A 20403-nucleotide genomic window follows, 5' to 3' on the forward strand; every position below is an offset into this window, starting at 1 on the left:
TTGAAAAAGTTTCCCTTTTGGCTCTGGTGAAGCAGAATATCTCAGGTCAGAGAGTCAAGCAAGGACTTGACTCTACATCAAAACTGACCCACACCAGACACAATCTGTCCATTCCACTTTGTTGTCTTTACTATGTATTCCCTAAACTAAATACCTTGAGATGACTTCTCCGGAAAAATGAATACTACCTTTAAGCCTCAAACTTCAAAATGAAATAAATTCATATTTTCTAACCCACCCTTTGATCAAAGAAAAGAATCCAACTTTCTAATACGACCTTCTACATATCACAGACCAATACATTTCCCCTAGTTGTTATGCAATTAGTGAAATTAAATTATCTTGTAGCCAAGGATAGGAAGACATTGCCATGCAATTTTAGAATCTCTGTTGTGAGAAAGTTAAACGAGCGAGCACCTGTCAAGAAGGACCATAAACATGGTTGCTCCCATCCACCAAAAAGCAGGCAGATGGACTTGCTAACATCAAGGCTGTTCAGAGCTGAAATTACAGAGTATAACTCTGCAGAGAAATTACAGAGCAAAACATTCATTCTGACAAAACTTGAAGGTATCAACTCATTATTATTTTCCCCTCACTTAAAAGAAAAAAAGACTAATTTCTACTTTGAGTTTATATTGGTTCAGCTTTCAGTAGTAACTTCTTGATGCGCTCAAGTTCAACAATTTAAGAAGTCCTTTAATGCCAGAATCATCTCACAGAGTGGCTGAGGCGGGAAAGAACCTCTGGAGATCATCTAGTCCACCCCCCACTGCTCAAGCAGGGGCAACTACAGCAGGATGCTCAGGGCTGTGGCCAGTTGGGTTTTTAATGTCTCCAGTGATGGAGACTCCACAACCTAAGAGACCTAGTTCAGCGCTTGATCATCCTTGCTGTAAAATCTTAAGTTTAAATGTGATTCCTTGCATTTCAATTTGTGCCCATTGCCTTCTGTCCTGTCAATGGGCACCACTCAGAAGAGCCCAGCTCCATCTTCTTCGCTCCCTCCTATCAGGTGTGTAGATACCTTCTGTCCTCCAGGCTCAACAGTCCCAGCTCTCTCAGCCTCTCTTTGTGTATCAGATTCTCCGAGGCCTTAACCACCTTTGTGACCCTTCACTGGACTTGCTTCAGTATGCCCATGTCTCTCTCATACTGGGGAGCCCAGAACTGAACCCAACATGCCAGACGTCTCACCAGGGCTGAGCAGAGGAGAAGGATCATCTCCTTCGACCTGCTAGTAATGCAATGCCTAATGCAGCCCAGGAGCTCATCAGTGGTCTTTGCCATAAGAATGTCTTGCTGGCTCATGGTCAACTTGATGTCCACCAGGACCCCCAGGGCTTTTTCTGCAGAGCTGCTTTCCAGCAGGTTGGCCCCAGCCAGTCCTGGTGCCTGGAGTTATTCCTCCCCAGGTGCAGGACTTTGCAATTCCCTTTGCTGAACATCATAAGGTTCCTCTCAGCCCATTAAGATCCCTCTGGATGGCAGTGCAACCATCAGCTATATCAACCACCCCTCACAATTCTGTATCTTATATATCAGTCAAATCATCCCTTAAAACTAATTTCATAAGCACAATATTGCTTAAGTAAGATGCACTGTAGGGCATTTTGTTCAGACCTCAAATAATATTTGCTGCCCTATTTAACATCATCTTCCATTTTCTACATTTTCCCTTTACAAGCACTAGCACTGAATTGTGTATGTTATTTTAAGTATCAGCTGCACCAAAACTGTTCACTGAGGCAAAAGTATCTCCTCCTGTTGTTCCTGTTTTTTGCTACATGCCAGGATGCAAGCCTCAGTGCCATCGCTCCTCAGCATTGCTCTGGAAGCTGATGTGCAGTTGCTTGTCCACTACAGACTTCTCAGAAGTGCTGCTTTCCAGGATACAGGCCCTCTTTCATAAGGCATAGCTTGAATTCCCTGTTCTCTGGCATACAACTTTGCCTTTGGCTGTATTAAAGATGCAGTGTGTTTGAATGTGCCTACAGAGCAAGTTGTGAGAGCTCCACTATCATTTACTATTCTGCTAGCAATTACTATCAGCAACAGTTTTTTTGTTTACTTCTAGGACAATGATGAAAGCATTCCATAGTATTGGGATTAGTACAAATACTCACTGGAATCAAAAGGACCCTTTTCCTGTCACTTAGCCAATTTTTAATCCAATACCATACTGAGTTACCTTTTTTTTAAAAAAAAAAAATCAAAATGCTTTATAAAATTAAACATCTTTTCTATCAGCTTCATTCACATGTCAGATAGCTACATCTTTGCTATCTTTTAGCTTTTCGTTGGTGGGGAGGAAATACAGGAAAAGAAAAAAAGGTGAACGAGGGAAGAGCTGGCTGTTGGATAGTGCTGGTAAACATTTTAAGAAACACCACAAGCACTTTTTGTAGTGCTGTATACAGAACTCCATCCTTATAATTGCACACTACTTAAACTCTACAGAAAGGGTTATTTCAAGACTGTTGGACATCCCAAGTTTTAGGAAACTTTTATGGATGCCAGAACGAGACCAGAAGAGCAGAACATTAGGAGAGAGGTAAAAGAGACAGCACCTAGGATGAAAGCAGAAACTCAGGTGTCTATTCATGAGCTTTAATTTCTATTCATTACAGCCTAAAGCTCAGAGAAAGCTCATTTGGCTTCTTGCACTTCTGCCTTCCCCCTCTTTCCCTTCTGCTGCCTGCCTTGCTGTATAACTGTGCAGTTATTAGAACTATCCCTTGGGAAATGGACAGTTAAATGGGATTTTCCAGAAGTCTGGAGAAGTCTTCCAGTGGAATCTAGCACTAAAATATCACCTATTAAAGGATGCACTAAAAATTCCTTTCTTTAAATAGATTTCTTCTCTCTTCAAAATTATCTCCTCAATTCAGGCTCATGGATTCTTCCACAAACATACCTTAATCTGTTCGCAAGATAAATGACCATATGATTTAATTGTGCCTTCTTCACAAAACCCGTAACTTTCTCTCTTATAAGCGGTACACCTTGATCCTTTTCATTTTCAAATGCAGTCCCATTTACGAGTCATCATTCCCTCCTCTCACACACACACACACTTTTCAGTCCCTGCTTTTCATCGTTTTCCTCTTGTTTTAGTAAAAGCTGTAGGTAGAGAAAACTAAAATAGCAAGTTTTACAACTGGACACGAGACATCCTTAAATTTAGATCAAATGAGCCCTTTCAAAGTACACAGAAGCTTTCCATCCAGGCAGATTTATAAAAGCTACATATAATTAGGGGAAGAAATAGGATCAAAAATAGCCTGTGTATGATGGCCTTTCTCAACAGTATGTGGACAGGAAGAAGGACAGCCTTATTCTCTTAGCAGCAGGAGGAAGGGTAAGACAACTCAGGGCAGCCATGGGAAGCCCCCACCAGCCTGTAGGCTTCCTAGATTGCTAAAAAGCCTAAAGTGTGGTAGATTCTCAAAAAAAAAAAAAAATCCTCATTTTTCTACACTAATTCTTTTCCCAACCCTAATTCTAAACTATATCAAACTGTAAAGCCAAGATTATCCAGGAAAATTTGGCTATGTTTCACTATCTGAGGTTGCAGGTTCTTATCCAAGGTGAAGCAAAAGCACTTTAAAGACAGTCTCAGAAGAAACCTGCTTTGCCAGTCATTGGTTTGTCTTGGAAGTGTAAAACTCAAAAAACCCCCCCAAAAACCTGTCATCTTGCCTTGACATCCATAACTTCTACCCTTTCAACAGGCACCTGTTGATGATAGCAGCAAGACTCATCTTACTCCTGACTTCCCTCCCACGCTCTGCGCTGGCAAGAAGCCCTCACACACTCTGCACGAACTTGGAACGAGTTCTGCAGTGCGGCCCTACACTTTCCACAGCAAACTGGAAATTTTGTGTCCGCTTCAGGTAAATATGTTTTATTGAATTAAATACAAGAAAGTAAATATGGCAGAGTTAGTGTTCCTTGTGTAAAAAACTGAATTCCAAAATAAATAGGAATGCTACACAGCTTTTACATTTTACTATCCTGCAAGTGTTTCAATGCACAATGGTGCTAAAGAAAGTATAGGGAGAAAGACAGAAATCTTTGGCAGCTGCTGTGGGGAGAGCTGAGGCTTCTGGCAGTGGGCAATGCATGGAAAGATTGCGAGATAAACACATCTGAAGTTTTGTGCTGAAGTAATTGATAACAAAATAGTTATGTTCAAAATTAGGCAACAGATTAGAGTGGTAACTTATTTTGCAGCCCTGTTAGTTACAGGCTGTCTCCAGAGTTAGCTAGTTAGTACACCAATAGTTGAGTTTGTATATGGGGGTTTCCTTACAACCACAATGATACACCTCCTTTTAAGCTGAAGCCGAAATTCAGCACTGTATTTTGGTCACAAGAGCCAAATTCCGCAGCGGCAGGGAATGAGCAGGGCCCTGCCTGCTCTTGCAGCCACACAGACTGGCTTCACCTCTCCGCTTGAGGGGCAGAAAGGAGACGTTGCTGAGTGCAGTCACAAAACTCAACCTTCCTTGATGAGCTTTCCCTGTGACTAGTGTTCATTACCACTCATCTGACCAGAAGCTCTAGGAGCCTTCCCACCTTCATAACCCATGCAGGATAAGCCCCTCAGCTGTGGCTGCAGCTACCGGCAGTAAAAGCCATCCCAATTGCTATCTCCAGGGATTCTGTGACCTCTTGTGCAAGACCACAATGCCTGTACTTTCATCTGTTAAAAATCAGTCATGTTAAAGCCCTGCTAAGAGCGACTGTACCTGTCAAAGCAGCACAGCCAGTCTTTCCTCAGGAGGTATTTCCTGATAGCGATGATTTCAGAGAAGGCCTCCAGTATTAACAAGCTCGCTCTACATACATAACTTCTAGGCACAAATTCCATTTATATCTTCACCTACTTCAATGCCAGCCATCAGACTGTAATTAAATTACATGTAGCCCGGGAGCCTTGGTCAGGGACTGTTAGTCAGGTGTACGGGGCACGGTACAAACACAGCGCTGAGAACACACACGTTCTCAGTTTAAGCAACTGTGCATTTCCTCTGCAAATTGAGAACGTTTTCAGCCATGTTTTCTCCTCCACATGCTCACAAAACCCCTGAACTGCCCCAAGCCTTTAAAAGCTGACAGCCAGAGATGGGGAGAGTGTTCGAGTTCCCTTCAGCCCTTGGGCACTGCCGGCAAGGCACCAGCAGCTGCACGCGCTCGGTAACCTAAGCAGTAAGTAACAGCACAAAAGCTGCCTATTTCTTTACAGAGCCATCTGTTAGGTTTTCGTTACGCACAACTCCACTCCCTTCTAGGAGATGCTAGGGTCATGCACGGAGCAAGGCTCTCGGTCTGCTGCCGCACCAAGCGAGGCATCCCACGCGTGGGGAGAGCGCCCGGCCGGAGGCTGCGTGCCGGCTTTTGCAGCCGAGGGTGCACCTCAGCGCCCCGCTGCCAAGGGGCAGCCCCCGCGGGCCGCCTCCACCCCAGCCACGCTGCCGGCCAGGCCAGGGAGCTCGCTGGGCTGAAAACTAATCACTGGCCCAGTGTTAGCTTTCAGCTGGAGCAGGTCCCCAGTCTGGCTGAGCGCAGGGCGGTATGAGCCCAGGCGCCGACGCAGGGAGGCGGTGGGACCGCGTGAGCGGGGAGGGAGGGCAGCATGACCCCATTCATGGCAGCACCGACTTGGATCACCTTAAGCCGACTGCGAAACCACATCCCCAAAGTGTCTCCCAGGATTGTTCCAGGAAATCCCCTCCGTCACGGGAAGTGCTCATAGTAGCACAGACCCGATCCCCAGTTCATCTTTTCCTTCCTACCACAGCAGGCAATTAAAGGTACCCTGACTATGAGAGAATTACATTTAATTTCCGAGAACATGCAGATAGGAAGCAGGAGGATATTTTAGTTTCCAAGACAAACAGCCATTCCCATGCTGCTGAACCGAACGGCGCTAACACATTGATCTGGGGCACAACGGTGAGGAGCAGCGGGAAGACCTTTGTCCCTCACTCACCCACTGCAGACACCGTCACGACTGGATTACTTAGTGCTTCAGTCCCTGCATGAAGCTAGTGACCACCTGAAGGATCTTGACATGCTATTTAATCCTCTTCCATATATTACTCTCTTCAGTTATAGGGAATAGTTTACCAAGCAGCCCAACTGCTTAATAATAGCACATGACTATTGAATTTAATATGCTGAAAGTAAGTCTTGTTATATCTACCCCAAAAGAATATCTTCAGATTGTAACAAGAAAGAAACCGGAACCATCAGTCAGCAATATTATCACTCTGCTCTCACAGCTGGAGCTGCATCCATCAGACAGACTGCAGAAAACAGGGAGAACAAAGCTAATCAAATACTACCACCTTTCTTCCTCTCCGTTATTGCCTCTCCTAAGATTGACCGCATTTGTGGTTAAATGCAGGGAGTCAAACTTCCTATAAGCAGTGTTGTTATGGTTCCAGATTTCCACTGTGGTTCAGCCGTATCACAGCTCTGGAAAGGCATACTGGCATATGCTCAAACCGCGGCCTTCATTCATTAAGGTGAAAAAATTCCATATTGCAACTGCAAAAGGTTCTTAACCAAATCACCTTGCTGGCCTGCCTTCTTAAGATCTTAATACCAAACTTAAAAAAATTCCACTGTTCCACTGCTCCTGCAGGCTCCTGCTCAGCCCTCACAAGCCCCAAGGCTGTATATGTATACGTCCTGTCTTTCTGCCCATGCAATCAAAAGTCTTCATCAGTTCTTTTGCAATTTGAAGCTCACACCACCAAGATCAATAATCTAATCTCAGCCATAGCCAAGATGCTAGATGCAGCTGGGTGATCCAGTAGCAGGTCTAGCAACTTGTCCCCTCAGAGGCTCTCAGATAGCAAGTCTGAAGAAGTCACAATCTCCACAAACTCACAGGTACTCCAAGCATCTGCTGGTAAGCACAGCGCCTCACAAGAAGAGAGGCTCCTAAGCTTGTCTTGAAAAAAGGATCAGCTCATTGCAAAATGGACAGTGAAGCATGCTGATTTTTGGACCATTTTTCTGAAGAGAAAAATTGTATCAGGATACCACAACCATGTGATGGTGGTCAAAGTAGACCTAAGAAATTCGAAGTTTCAACTCTGCCTCTGAAAGGAATAGGAAGCTAAGAGAAAGCTGAAGTTTCTCCACTCTATGCAGTTACACACAAGAACAAGGAAGCAACTAGTCACGGCCCTGATCAATGTTACTATCCAAAAAATTCCAGTCTTAACACGCGTGGGGTGCAGACGCACAAACAGGTGAACCTGTAGAGTGACATGTGCCTAAAGATCTCCCCCATGTAAGTGTGCTGCTGCATCAGTCCTGACCTGCATGCCTACCTCAGTTCAGACTAATACACCTACTAAGTTACACTCCACATTTTTCCTCAGAGAAGAGTGGACCGTGTACCTTCCCACATCCTTAAGTCAAGGTTCTAGCTGGGAAGATCACTGCACCTGCTCCGTGCTGGGCCTCACACCCCATAGCCCCTGCAGTCACGGAGGGGCGCTCAAACACGAGGCAGAGCAACAAAGATGACAAAAAGCACAGCCTCTGGCATTCAGGGAGAGGTGAAATACTTGCAGAAGGTGTCCAGCATTACTTTGCAGCAGAAGGAACGATACATTTTTGTATGATTTGCGCAACATTAACCAAAGGGTCTGGGGCAGAAGCTAGACAAAGTATCTGACGGCAGCTTTCCAGGAGGAAAGCAACCCTTCCAGGACCATTGCAGATGCTGGCAGGCAGGCAGGCTGTCCCTAATCTTCTAGGCATGCCACGCTTGCATGACCAGTGAAAGAGCCGGGGCTGCCTTGGTGGGCAAGTACATTTGCTGGGATCTTTATGCTGCCCCTCTCGTGTGACTACGCTATTATGCAGAGTTCAGGAAGTTTAAAACTGTTCCAGATCTGTTGGCTCTTTCCATTTCAACAAGGAATCAGCATCAAACAAGTCAATAGGCAAGCCAAAGTTTCTGATATTTTTAGCTAGATATACTATAGCATCTCACAGATGCCTAGAGTTTTCTCCCTGCAAGGTCTTAAGGAGATTCCTCCCTTCTCTGTTGCCAGTTGAGCAGAGTTTGGGGGCTGCTCTTCACATGCTGAGGCAACCAGCCTCTTCAAACGGCTGGGAAAGCCACATTTCTCCACTTCAAATGAAGTACTGGCAACAGATATAATGCCTGCCTGGTACAGCTGGTGCTGCTTCCCCGCCTTGGAGGGAGTAGGGAAATGTGTTCAAAATGGCATTGAGGCCATTGAAAGAGCTAAAGGGTAGTTAAGAAAACAAAAACTAGGCAAATCTGAAGGGGAAAATAAAAAGGCTGAAATTCAGATCCCTTCTTACTAAAACAGAATGATTCAATAACTTCTGATTCACTTTGAGGCAGAAATACCTGATTTTGGCCTTAAAGAAAGAGTCCATCTTAGTCTCTGCATTGCAGATGAGAACAATCACATTTTTCCTTGCTCTGACTTATTGCAAAATTGATTATTCTCCATGACTGGGAAAGAAGGAGAAAGGAGGGAGATGGTAGTCGCACTTATAAAATTCTTTAAGAGGGTGAAAGTACTCAATGCATCTCACTTTTCCTAGCAACCCTCTTTCCTAATTCTGAAGCAAATAAATCACACTAAGGATAGTATCCTGAACATATGGCTTTCTCTGAATAAGGGGAATTTGCCTGCCTACAAGCTTGCTTTTCTTTTCTCTCTCTCTCTCTCTCTTCCCCCCCCCCCCCCTTTTTTTTTATTAAATATGTCAGTCTCTGGAATTCCCTACACATTCCCCTTCACAGCAAAGGGGGTTTCTACCCCCGCCCAAAAAAGACAAAGAAAAGCTTTATAAGTATTAACTTATTTCTGTCCACAGAAGGCTGTACATAAGCTTAACATCTAGCCAACGGCATGCAACCTGTTCACTACTGTTGCATTCACTTCCCACATATTCAGCAAAAGCATGATGTTACCAAGAAGAGAAAAGAGAAGGACTTCAGTGCCCCAAGGCCACCAACAGAACAGGTCACAGGCAAACAATGTTGGAGGTCTCCAGATGATCTTGCACCTTTCTTTACCACCTCTCTCAAAAACGTCTACCAAGCACACCGCTCCAAGTGCGGCAACTCATGGGATGCATTTTTATTTTGCCATTTCCTTCTCCATGCACAAGACACCCTGTTTTGCAGCCTGGCCTTTGAATGCTCCCTGGTCTTTCTGTAGAGCAGCTGAAGCAGAGGACCACTGGGAGGGATGCTGCCTAGCCTCTAGATCTGGAAGAGCCTTCCTGCAGGAGCCTTGCAGGCTCTCAGTTGTGAAGCGGTTGTTGCGAGGGCCCTGAGAAGGGGAAAATACCCCCTCAAGTTCCTCACTCCCCTGCCTGCAATCCAAGAAGGCAGCTGGTGGCAACACGCAGAAGATGATCACAGAGAAATTTTGCCAACAGGAATGAAAGGGTAGCAAGCACGCTAAAAGGCAGTGGTCTGCCTTTTTTTTTTTTTAAGTATTTTAAGTATAAGTATATATAAAATATATATATTATATATATAAAATAAGCATAAGTACTTATTTTAAGTAACAAATAAAAACAAGCAACAAAAATGTGACTAGCAATTGAAATCAGAAAGAAAATTGAAGTGATTTTATAGAAAGAAGTGTGAACCAAAGTCATACCAAAAGCCACCTGAATTTTTCTCCATCATACTCAATTTCCCATGTTCATTTATGTCATCTTCACGGTGTCAGTTTTCTAGAGAACAATTCTCAGCTCAGCACGACAGAACAGTAATACCGACAGGCATGCAGAACATTAGCATGTTATAAATAAACTGCTAATTTGAGGTGGGAAAAATCATCAAGGCAGCTCTTATGATTAAGAACCAGAGAAAGAAAATGAACAATTCTCTTATGCTTTCAGGACACTGTCTTTCACAAAAAGAGCTTTTTCTAACCTGCCAGTTCCTGAGGGGAAAAAAAAAAAAAAAAAAAAGAAAGAAAAAAAGAATAAACCCAGTGAAATACCCACCATCAAGACAAAGCAGCTGGTGAAAATTCTATTATCATTTTGAAAACCCTCCCTCCCCCCGCCTCAAGTAGTAAGCTGTCTTTTCTACCAGCTCAAGAGGTTTGTGCTTAAAACGAGTACTAGAGCAGAGTTGTGAAGTTTCAGCTTCCTCTCACCCGACTTGCAGTTTTACATAACTCCCAAGAGACGGTTTTAGGCTACAGATACCATGCAGCCAAAAAAAAAAAAAAACAAGAAAAAGAAGAGGTGCAGAACTATTATACAGCAATTTGGATCCGGGTTACTTGGAGCCACTTGATAAAAGTCTTACCATGAAAAGTTAAACTTTATTCCACTGAGCCGACAGCCAGGATTATTCATGCTTGCGATAGCTCTGATCACCACCCTCCGTCTGCCCCATGTGGGGTTCCCTTCCCACCCCATCCCCAGTCTGCAAGGACAGATAACTCCCGGCTGCGGCATGGCTGCCACCTCGGGTATTATTTCTGTACCACTCCAGCATTGTCACTCTTTACCAGTGTGCCACTTACTAAGCAATATTATAAAAATTTCTGTGAATATCTATGTTCACCACAAGCGGGGATAATGGCCTCATTGCGATAGCCTTGATAAAAGCTCCAACAAGACAGCTTTCAGATATCTCCACACAAAAGCCTTCTGTGAGAGCTGTAACCAGCATCAGTTCCTGCTATGCGAAGACATTAGACAAAGTGTGAACTAGCTCACTGTACGGGGACAAAAAAATGACTGTCAACGTGTGGGACCAACGCTGTCTAAAAAACACGATGTTGGCGAGGCAAAATAACACCAGCATATATACATGGTAATTGCCATTTAATTCCAGAGTTAGCAGCACAAGAAAACAAGTACTGAAGGCACTATTAGGTTACTAGCATCACTCAAGACATTATAATTCCATATAATTCCATTTCTAGCATCTCTGGTTGGAAAAACAACCTTAAAACCAGCAGATGTTAAAAAAGCCCAAGCAGAGGGTGAAGGAAAGCCCAGTTTCCATTACAGAAACAGTCAGAGAATGCAGCAAAGCCTTCAGACCTGCTCCTTAAAGCATGTCTTTTCCAGTACACTGTAGACAACTCAATACACGGGAACTGCCATTCCAGGTACAGTACAAGATGAGACCATTTCTGCACATCATTTCATATCTTTACATACTTACCTACTTACACTGTGGTAGCACCCAAAAAGCCAGAAGCCTACTGTCAACATAAATGGACCATACCAATATAAACACCAGGCCAAAAGGTTACATTTTTACTTCCAGACCTGAAATTTGCCAGATGACAGCTCTTAAATGGGAGTCTAGGTAGGAGGGATGCAAGCAAGTCTACATGCCAGTTTGTTTCTGAACAACATGCAAGGCAAATTTGAAAGCTATGTTTTAGAGAGAGCATAGTACACTCACTCTATGAAGTCTTTCACTCTAAAATTACATCTGTACTTTAAAATGTGTAAAAATAATGAAATCCTACAGTGCAGATTCAGCGGCTTGCAGAAAAAAAAGTTATGTCTGTTACTGCACTCCAATTTTAGTAAAATTTTGTAACTCATGGGTAAAACCAAAATTAAGAGAAAGTCATATTTAGAGAGAACTAGTACAGTGGATCGATCAGCCTGACACATAATATAAGAATTTGACTCTTGCACTGCATGGTGACAGCCACCATTGAGTCCTAAACCAGAGACTTCTAATGTCACCTTAATTAACAAGGAAGGAAGTTTGCCAATGAGTTTCCTCCCCCGCCCCGCTTTCTAGCAGAAAGTTATGCAATATGCAACAACCTTTGAACCAACAGCTGTACAACAACCAAAAAAAAAAAACCCCAAAGAAAACCAGAATAGCATTGTAAAGAGGAGAAAGTCTTTCAAGAAGTTCATTAATGAAAATTACTGCTAGAATCTATGCATACATTAACCAATACACGCATACCACAACTTGGAGCAGGAATGCTGGAGCTGAAGCAGCCAAGGCTGAGCAGACACCTCTTGTTATCCAGTTTCCCAATACAATTTATTTTTACCAAAAATAGTTGTTTACATGTTATCTATGAGTTTTCACAGATCTTTGCAAAACCACTAGTGGCTTGCAATGTCTATGTGAGGAGACTCTAAAATCCCGTGTGAAGTTATAGAAACAAAAGCCAAAATAATAGCAGTCTTTCCTTTTAAAAGTGGCTTGTTCATATAAAGCTTGAGATACCAGGGACCCAACGTCTGCAGTAGAGCAACTGAACATCACAGGAAGCACCCGATATCTTCCTAAAAAGCGGGCCCTAGACCCTTGAAGTAGGGCACCTGAAAATGCCATCAGCCTTCAGTAGTGGTCACTTCTGGGCCTAGATGGAGCCACATACAAATCAGATGAAATCTTGAACGAGGAGGCAGGTGATCAAATTAAGTCTCCTACTTAAATGAAGTGACAAAGCAGAGAACTGGTTTTACTTCTAGAGGTAGGAAAAAACAAAAGCCATACTTGCCCACATAGTGCAGTGGCAGACAAGATGCCAGCTGATTCTAGAAAGGTGATCTTCAACGTTCCACCTTTCTTTCCTAGCTTAGTCCTAGGCAAAAGACCTTTGGCGCAAAAGCCGGAAAGCTACAGGGCACATGCGTGCAGTCATGACAGAGCTAGTGTGCTCGTTTTCACACTATAACAGGTCAACAACTGTTCACATTCACAAGTAGGACAGGAAAGACACAATGCATGCCATTAAGCTTAGGCAAGTTCCGTTTGCAACCAGCTACCAAGACATTTGTGATGTATGCATATGTGTATAAAAGGAAGGCTAAAACACATGGAATAGAGTGCTCCTACCACGCAGCAGAGGCCATTTTCAGTATGCTCTGGCTTCATCAACATCTAGTCCAACTCTTGTCTTCTCCCTTTGCAGGGCTTGCAGACGGAAATATTTACCACAGCTCACGTTGAGCCCACAAGGCATTTAGAACTCCACAAATGCCATGAGATCCAGCAAATAGCAGCACCATCCAAGCAGACAGCATAGTACTTCAGGAGACACCCATGCCAGGCATAGCACTTCCAAGTGTGGTTTTGGACCAACTTACTTGAGGAAAACAGAAGTGAAATAGTTCCCTTTTAAAGATGTGATAAATTGGGCAATTTTGCCAAGTCTGTCTTCAAACAGAAGACAGAACTGGAATTGAAACCGATTCCAAGTACTTCATCAGCAGCACCTCAAGCGCTGCAACAGCCTGGTCCTGGAGGGACGGGCAGCCTCCCTCCCACTGCACACCGCTGCCCCAGACATGTGAACAGGGCTGCTTCTCCCCGCAGCAAACACACACAATTCTGCTCTCGAAAAATAATGCAAGAAGTGATTAACTCTGCCAGCCAAAACAAAAGCCTGAAGTCCAACTTAGTCATTTGTAAGGAGAGTTGCCACCATATATACACACTCAGTGCTGCCAGCTGTAAATGAGATTATTTGCAGAGACTGTAAAACCTGGAGATTTAGTTACACCAAGAAGAGCTTTCCACCTGCTGAAGCCTCGCTCTGGGCATGGCTGGATCCACGTTACCTCCGTCAGCGTAAGAAGCCCGTCTGAACTGAAGTCACGGTCTCCAGCCCGTCCTTAGCGGGCAGCTCCTCTACAAGCCAGGATTAAAGCCTGAGCCACCCTCCCACCCCTCTACACCCGCACCAGGACCCAGCCGGCCACCAGAGCCACGGCCAGCAGCCCAGCACACACCTTCAGAAGTGAAGCCTGAAGGTTTGAAAGGTGTCATACTTGAAGCTACTAAGAAAAGCTCACATCTTCGTTTCTCACCCAATTCCCCTCTTAGTGCTCTGGACCAGAGGGGTGGGCTGAATTCCCCCCCCCCAGTCGCACCACCCTTACGGGCCCCACACAGGACAGGGGCTCCAAAGAGGAGCGGTGCTACTTTGCTTTCCTTTTTACACCTACACTTTGTAATGAGCCATTGCCACCGTAGTCGGGCACACTCGGCCCCTCTGCTCCACACCTCCTGTTCTCCACCCAGGGCCAGGTTAACACCTGGTGAAACAAGCTGGCTCTGAAAGGGTCTCTGGCTCCTACTAGGCCTGCAAAATGGGTCCACCACATCTTCAAAACATCTTTTGAAGCCACCAATCCCCAAAAGCTTGGCAAGTAAAAACTCACAACTAATAAACTTGCTTGTTTTAAAGAATCATGTGATTCTTTTATAAAAGGGCACTTCTCTTTTAACATTAATGGCTTTCATTTCAGGAGAAATTAAATGGTCTATCACTCTTCAGCTTGGAGAAGACAACTGAGGACAGAAGGTAATGTATCATAAACTGTGTTGAGAAACATATGAGAGGAAATCATTTTCCCCTACTGCAGTATCTAGGATCACCCAATGACACTACAGGCAGCAAGTCCAAAAAGGAAAACAAAAAAAAAAGGCAGAAACAAAATTATTTTTTCTTCCATACAAGATAACTAAATCATAGATACAACTTGTTGCTACAGGTCAGAACTACAAGTAGATTCAAAGAGGGATTAGAAAAAAGTCACAAGCCATTGGTAGCTATAGATACTAATTGTAACCCCTGACCAAGGAAGTGCTCTCTCAAAGCAAGTCGAAGGGCTTGTCCTGTGTAAGCCCTCTACTTGTGTTCCTTCCTCAAACATTTGCCAGTGGTAGTCAGAGAAGTAGGAGAACCTTTCACCTTGCAAAATACAGCAGTTCCTAAGTTTAAATTTTTTTTTGTTTTTAAATGCTTGCACACACTCACAAATGAGCACACTGTAAAAGTTAACAGAGCAGCACCAACGTACCTGGGATAAAATGAGGGGAAAGAAAACACCTTTAATTGCTCAATCAGTTGAAGCAGCCTCTACAGAAGAATAAACTGGCCCTAAAGTGACCCATATCCAGCCTTTGGCAAGCAGGTTGGCAGCACAAGGAAGATAGCTTCACAGTCAGAACAGGCAAGACCAACTTCCGAAAACTAAGGTTCGGTGAGCCGATTTAACACCTCAACACCACTGCATGGGAAAGCTCCTGTCTCCTTCCTTCATCCCACTCATCCCATCTTGGGCCACGTACGCCCAATACCTACCCGCATGCCAGACCTAATCGCTCAAACCTAGCTATTTTACCTTGTTAAAGCAGCAGAAAAACAACCCACCAGCACAGCTGGATGCTTCTCAAGCGGAGAGAGTGGGGGAAGAGCACTGCCAGGCCAGGGGTAGGGTGAAGGAGGTGCTACAGAGCAGACAGCGAGGGAGAAGCAAGCCTTCTCCTTCCAGCAACAGTAAAGCCTTTGAGTGGCTCAGCTGCTCATGGAAACGTGCCAGAAGCCCTTATCATCGTGTGGAAAGAATCCTACCGTACTTCAGTAGTTCTGGTGCAGACAGAGCCACACCAGCAGAGCTGGACTCTGAGTGAGGATAGCAAAGCCACCATCAGCGAGCACAGCAAGCTACAGGCTATTCCCGTACATTTTTATTAGGATGCCTGCTTTCCGCTAGATGCTTGTTGGCACGGTTAGGGCAATCAGGATTTATACCTCTTTGAACTCTCCTCAGACAGCTGTGCCAAAGGACCATGTGGTACCTCCTTGGGCTCAGAAGCAGTCTGTCACTGGAGGAGATGGATTTAAAGAAACTCCCTTAAATGCTATTTGAAAAGCAAAGGCCCCGGACTCGTGCTAGCATTCATTCCTATTAACACAAACCATCAGGCGAAGAAAGATGAAAACAGCTCTGAATATGAAAACACCTATGTCTTCTACACAGACAAAACTTTTTATTCCTGCAAAATAAAGAAAAGCTCCTAGTTAACTACCCACTGCTTTTCTGCAACTTACAGGTTTTTCTCCCATACCTGAAATCCTTGTTCAGTTTTGGCCTGCTCCCTTACCTAACACCTAGGAGAAAGACTGCGGTACCCCATTTTTTTCCCCTTCCAGCTGCGACTTGCTGAGAAGGAGGGAGGAAGAGGTGCTTTCTAAACTACCAGAAAAATGAGAGAGGTGCTAAGTATTCAGTTTGGAAATGTAAATCCTCCCGCCCCCTTCTGAAGTATGCCGAACCAGCCTCTCCACAGCTCATGTCATCTAAAGGCCACAGGAGTTCTCTAAAGATATTCTTGTTAAGAGGATTTAGCCCCTTTTAAAAAGGACTTAACATGTGGGTGGTGTCTCCATTTAAGCATTTTCTCATGGCTAAGAAAATGGCCCTCTTCTTAAAGGCTTATCTTTATAACCCAAAGACAGTAAGAAATTCTCCACTATTTGAATTAGAAACATTTTGAGCAGCTTGCTTTTATAGCAGGCCCATTTTTAAGGACTGGGATTTGCAAATGGTAGTGACTCTCTCACACCAAGCGAGAAGCCAATACCAGCGAGAATGCTTTTGGGGTACCTCACCAAACATTAATTTCTCCCACGTTTTCATGAGGAGCAGAGTCGATTCGCAAGCTTGCTGCCACCAAAATGGCATGGTGTCACTGCCCCTGTGCCCTCTCCCTGGCCACCACCTTCCCTTGATGGTCCCTAGTGCTTACCAGACCTTCCATTAACTGGTTCAACCTGCCTGCCCAGCAGAAAAACCTTTATTTATTTATTTTGGTCCGGGTTAATTTGCCACCCTGGGAAGCCTGAGCTTCCAGAAGGGAAGAAGGGAAGTGGCACCAGCCCCCAGGAGGGCACGGGGAGGGCATGGGAGGACGTGGGACCGCCTGTCCCTTGCGGCAGCACTGACCCCATCTCTGGAGGCTCAGCCTTTCGCCAGGAGTGCAAGCTGCTGGTTGCTTTGCAAGGGTTAATTCTTTATTACCGCTTGTGTTTAAGCCATGGCAGGGGCTCAGATCTGCCCGGTAACACTTTCTATTAACTCCACAGGAATCGTGAAAAAGCTCCTCAAGTTGAAAGGGCGGGCAGCCTGGGTCACAGCCTCCCAGAGCCTGGGCTCACCAGGGTACAAAAGCCCGGTTAGCAACCCTCGGCAGCGGCAGCGACAGAGCAAGGAACAGGTTTGGACAGTATCGAGACACCTGCTTGGGAGATGGAGGAGTGTGCAAACTCTCATCTCTCTAGGGCTGAAGCCGCCTGTTGTTGTGGACTAGGCCACCTTTCAAGGCTTTTCCAGCCTTACGCTTACACAGCTATAGATAAAGTAACTAACAAATTCCCAGGGGGAAAGCAGCTTACTTTGGCAAAAGAAACTTTTTCATTTGCTGGTAAAGTCAAACACCTCCCTGAACAGCCTGAACTATACTGCTGTACTGACTCTTTTCCAGTCGTACCATAGTTTATATTTGGAAGTGATGGGTGAGTTGCCAGCACAGTTACATCTGCAAAGATAGAGTATTTTCATAACCCTAACCAGCGCAGGTGTGCTGGCCAAATTTTAGACTTATCCCTACAGTCTTTTGCATAGCAGGGCCTTGTTTTCAGCTGGGGGTCTCGGTCTCCACGCACTACTTGCGACTCAACTAATCAAGCGCTAAATTTATATTGGTGCTGCTCGCCTGAACTCACTGCCTCAACTACCCAGCATTTTCTCGCTCCTCTCACCAGTCTGATGCCAGTTTCTCAGAACAGCTCAGCTAGGAGCCAACTGGGAAAATACCCTCACCTCCCAGTCCCAGAAAATCCTCTGCAAGTTTTGGGGAAAACTAGGTGGGAGCCAGAGAACCACAAAAGGGCTGGATCCTCTCCCCGCCAAGCAGTTTGCAGAGCAGAAAGACAAGGCAGAGCACTAGGGCACTTCAGCCTTACTTCCCGAAAGACGGGTCTGCAGCAAACCGGCGCAGCTCCGAGAGGGGCCCTCGCGTGAGCACGGCTGTCAGGGCAGAGCGGGATGCGCAGCCCCTTTCCTGGCGTGTGCCATGGGTGGCTTATCGCCCTGGGAGGGTGCCAGCCCCAGCCTATAGATACCGCCGGCCTGACCACTCTCTTCCTCCCCCAGCCCACACCTCTCCCCAAAGTAAACACAGGGGCTGAGGGTATACAGCAAACTCACCTACACCCAAAATTGCCTTCCTGCTTCCAAATCTTTAAGGGGGGGTGGGGGGGGTGGGGGTGGAAGCCTTCCTAGACTTTTATGGCCAAGAGTTTCTCCCATTAGAGAGGTGAACACCAAAAAAAAATGCACTAAATTCATATTTAATGGTCTTGCAGCACCCATTAAGGAGAAATTTCAGGAGTCCCCTATGACACCAACATCCCTCCCACAAAGCTGAAAAAAACCTGTACAATTACTCTTCCATATTCATCCCGTTACATATACTTCAGTTCGTATTCACTTAACACCACCTTCTAGGAATCAAACCTTCACATAGGACAGCCAAATATTTACAAAGCGGCTTGAACCAGCCTTCTTGACACCCATCACCGTTAGGATATGCTGAAGACCAGGAGCACTGAAAAATCAAGTATCTTTTACAGCAAAGATACTTATTTAAAAAAAAAAAAAAAAAAGCTTTGGATGGGGATTTGACAAGCCTTGAAACTTCCATCAGTACCTCAGCAACCAACACCTGCAAAAACCCACGCGAAAGGCAGCTCCCGCCATCCCCACAGTCTCCCAGCTGCACCAAGACGCAGATGCTGCTCCCAAGCTCTTGCAAAAGTATTTCAGAATTCCAGCAGCATCTGATACCTGGACCAGCACCGGACTGGATGGGGGGGGGGGGCGGGGCGGGGGGTGGTGGTGGTGGGGGGGTGTTAAAACCCCTTTTGCCCGGGCAGGGGCGCAGCGGGGCGGGAGGGGAAGAGGCGGGAGGGAGTCTAGCGGTCCCACGCCGCCGGCGCCCCCGACCCCCGCCCGGCGGGGATGCCCCGCGCCCCCCCCCCCCCCCGCTCTCCAACTCGGCGGAGCCCACGAGGGCCAAGCGCGCACCCGAAAACAGCGAGGACAAAGAAAACCCCACGGGGGGGAGGAGGGAAGGCGGAATTTTTTTTTGGGGGGGGCGGAAATTTTGGGGGGGGGCGGAATTTGGGGGGAGGGGGTGTCAGTGCGCGCCGCCACCCCACCAGTCACTGACCTGCTGCAGGGGCATTTCCGAGAGCGGCGGGGGCCGGGGGCGGCCGGCCGGCGGTCGGGCTGTCCCAGGCCAGAGGGAGGAGGAGGAGGAGGAGGAGGAGGAGGAGGAGGAGGAAGCGGCGTCCCCCTCCCCGCCCGCCCCGGCTCCCAGTCACAGCCGCGGCCTCCGCGCACGTGTGCCAGACGTCACCGGCGGCTCCGGGGGTGAAGCGGAGACACCGGCGGGGCACGGCCCGGCCCGGCCCCCCGCCCCGGGGGTAGCGGGGCCCTTCCCCGCCGCCGGCTTCTCGCTCTTTGCACCCGTGCGGAGGGACGTGGCGGGGGATTTTTTATTTTTCTCCCCCCCCTCTTTTTTTTTTTTTTTTTTTTTTTTTGCCTTTTCAATAAGACCCGGCAGCGGCGGGTGGGAGGGAGGCAGGAAAGTTTATTGCAACAAAGCGCTGCCTCCGCCTTTCCTGCCCTCCCCCCCCGCCCGCCCCCGGGCCCGGACGGCGGCGGGGAGAGGGCCTGCCTGGCGCTGATCCCCCACCGTCCCCTTCACCCTCCCGCGGGGACGGGGGAAAAAAAAAATTACCGGGGGGCGGCCTCCGCCTCCGCCGAGAGCGGGCTGCAGCAGCGCCGTCCTGCCGGCGGGTCCGTGGGGGGTGCAGTACAGCGAGCTGCCAGCGGGCTGGCCCCCGTCCGCCGCCGGGGCAAAGGCACCGGGAGCCTGGGAAGCGGCGGCGGCGGCGGCGGCGGCAGCGGAGGAGACAACACAGGGCGCCCCCGCCGCCGCGCCGGTGCTGCGGATCTGGATGAAGGTGCCGGCGGCAAAGCGGGCCGGGAAGCCGGCGGGGGCGGCTCTGGAGTCCGTGGACGGTGCGGGCGGCGGCGCTGCCGGGGCCGGCGGCTGGAGTCCCCTTCTCATCCTTCCCTCCGGGTCTGTCCCCGCAGCCGCGTCTCCTCCTCCCCCCGTCCCTCCCCCCCCGGCCTTCCCAGCTCCTTTCCTCCTCGATGCCGAGGCCCCGCGCAAAATACTGGGGGCTGCGGGTGCCGGGGGGGCCCCGGCTGCAGGATGCGGGGCGCCGGGGGGGGACGGAGGCGGCGGGGCGGGCAGATGCGGCGGATGGAGCGGGGCCGCTCCCGCTGTGTGGGGCCGGCTGGAAAATGGCTCCAGGAAGCGGCGGCTGCTGACAATGAATGAAGGGAAAGGAGACGGGTTACGCGCCAAGGGCCTCCCGCGAAACTCGGATTTCCCGCCCTCTTTTCAAACCAAATTTGCATGGCCCCGCCCCCGGGGCGCGCCCCGCCCGCCTCGCCGCCTCATTGGCCCCCGCCGCCTTCCCCGCCGTCCAACGGGGCGCCGCC

The 20403-nt window shown here is 47.4% G+C and overlaps 1 protein-coding gene across 1 annotated transcript in view; it reads right to left on the reverse strand.

Moving 5' to 3' along the window:
* Positions 1 to 19963, reverse strand: part of E2F3 (E2F transcription factor 3) — a 41361-nt gene extending 21398 nt beyond the window's left edge. The window contains exon 1 of the mRNA XM_075705545.1: positions 19631 to 19963. Within this exon, the coding sequence (XP_075561660.1) occupies positions 19631 to 19963 (333 nt within the window). The remainder of the gene's footprint in view (positions 1 to 19630) is intronic.
* Between the last annotated feature and the right edge of the window lie 440 nt (positions 19964 to 20403).

This window comes from Pelecanus crispus, chromosome 2 (genome assembly GCF_030463565.1).
Source record: "Pelecanus crispus isolate bPelCri1 chromosome 2, bPelCri1.pri, whole genome shotgun sequence".
NCBI lineage: Eukaryota > Metazoa > Chordata > Aves > Pelecaniformes > Pelecanidae > Pelecanus > Pelecanus crispus.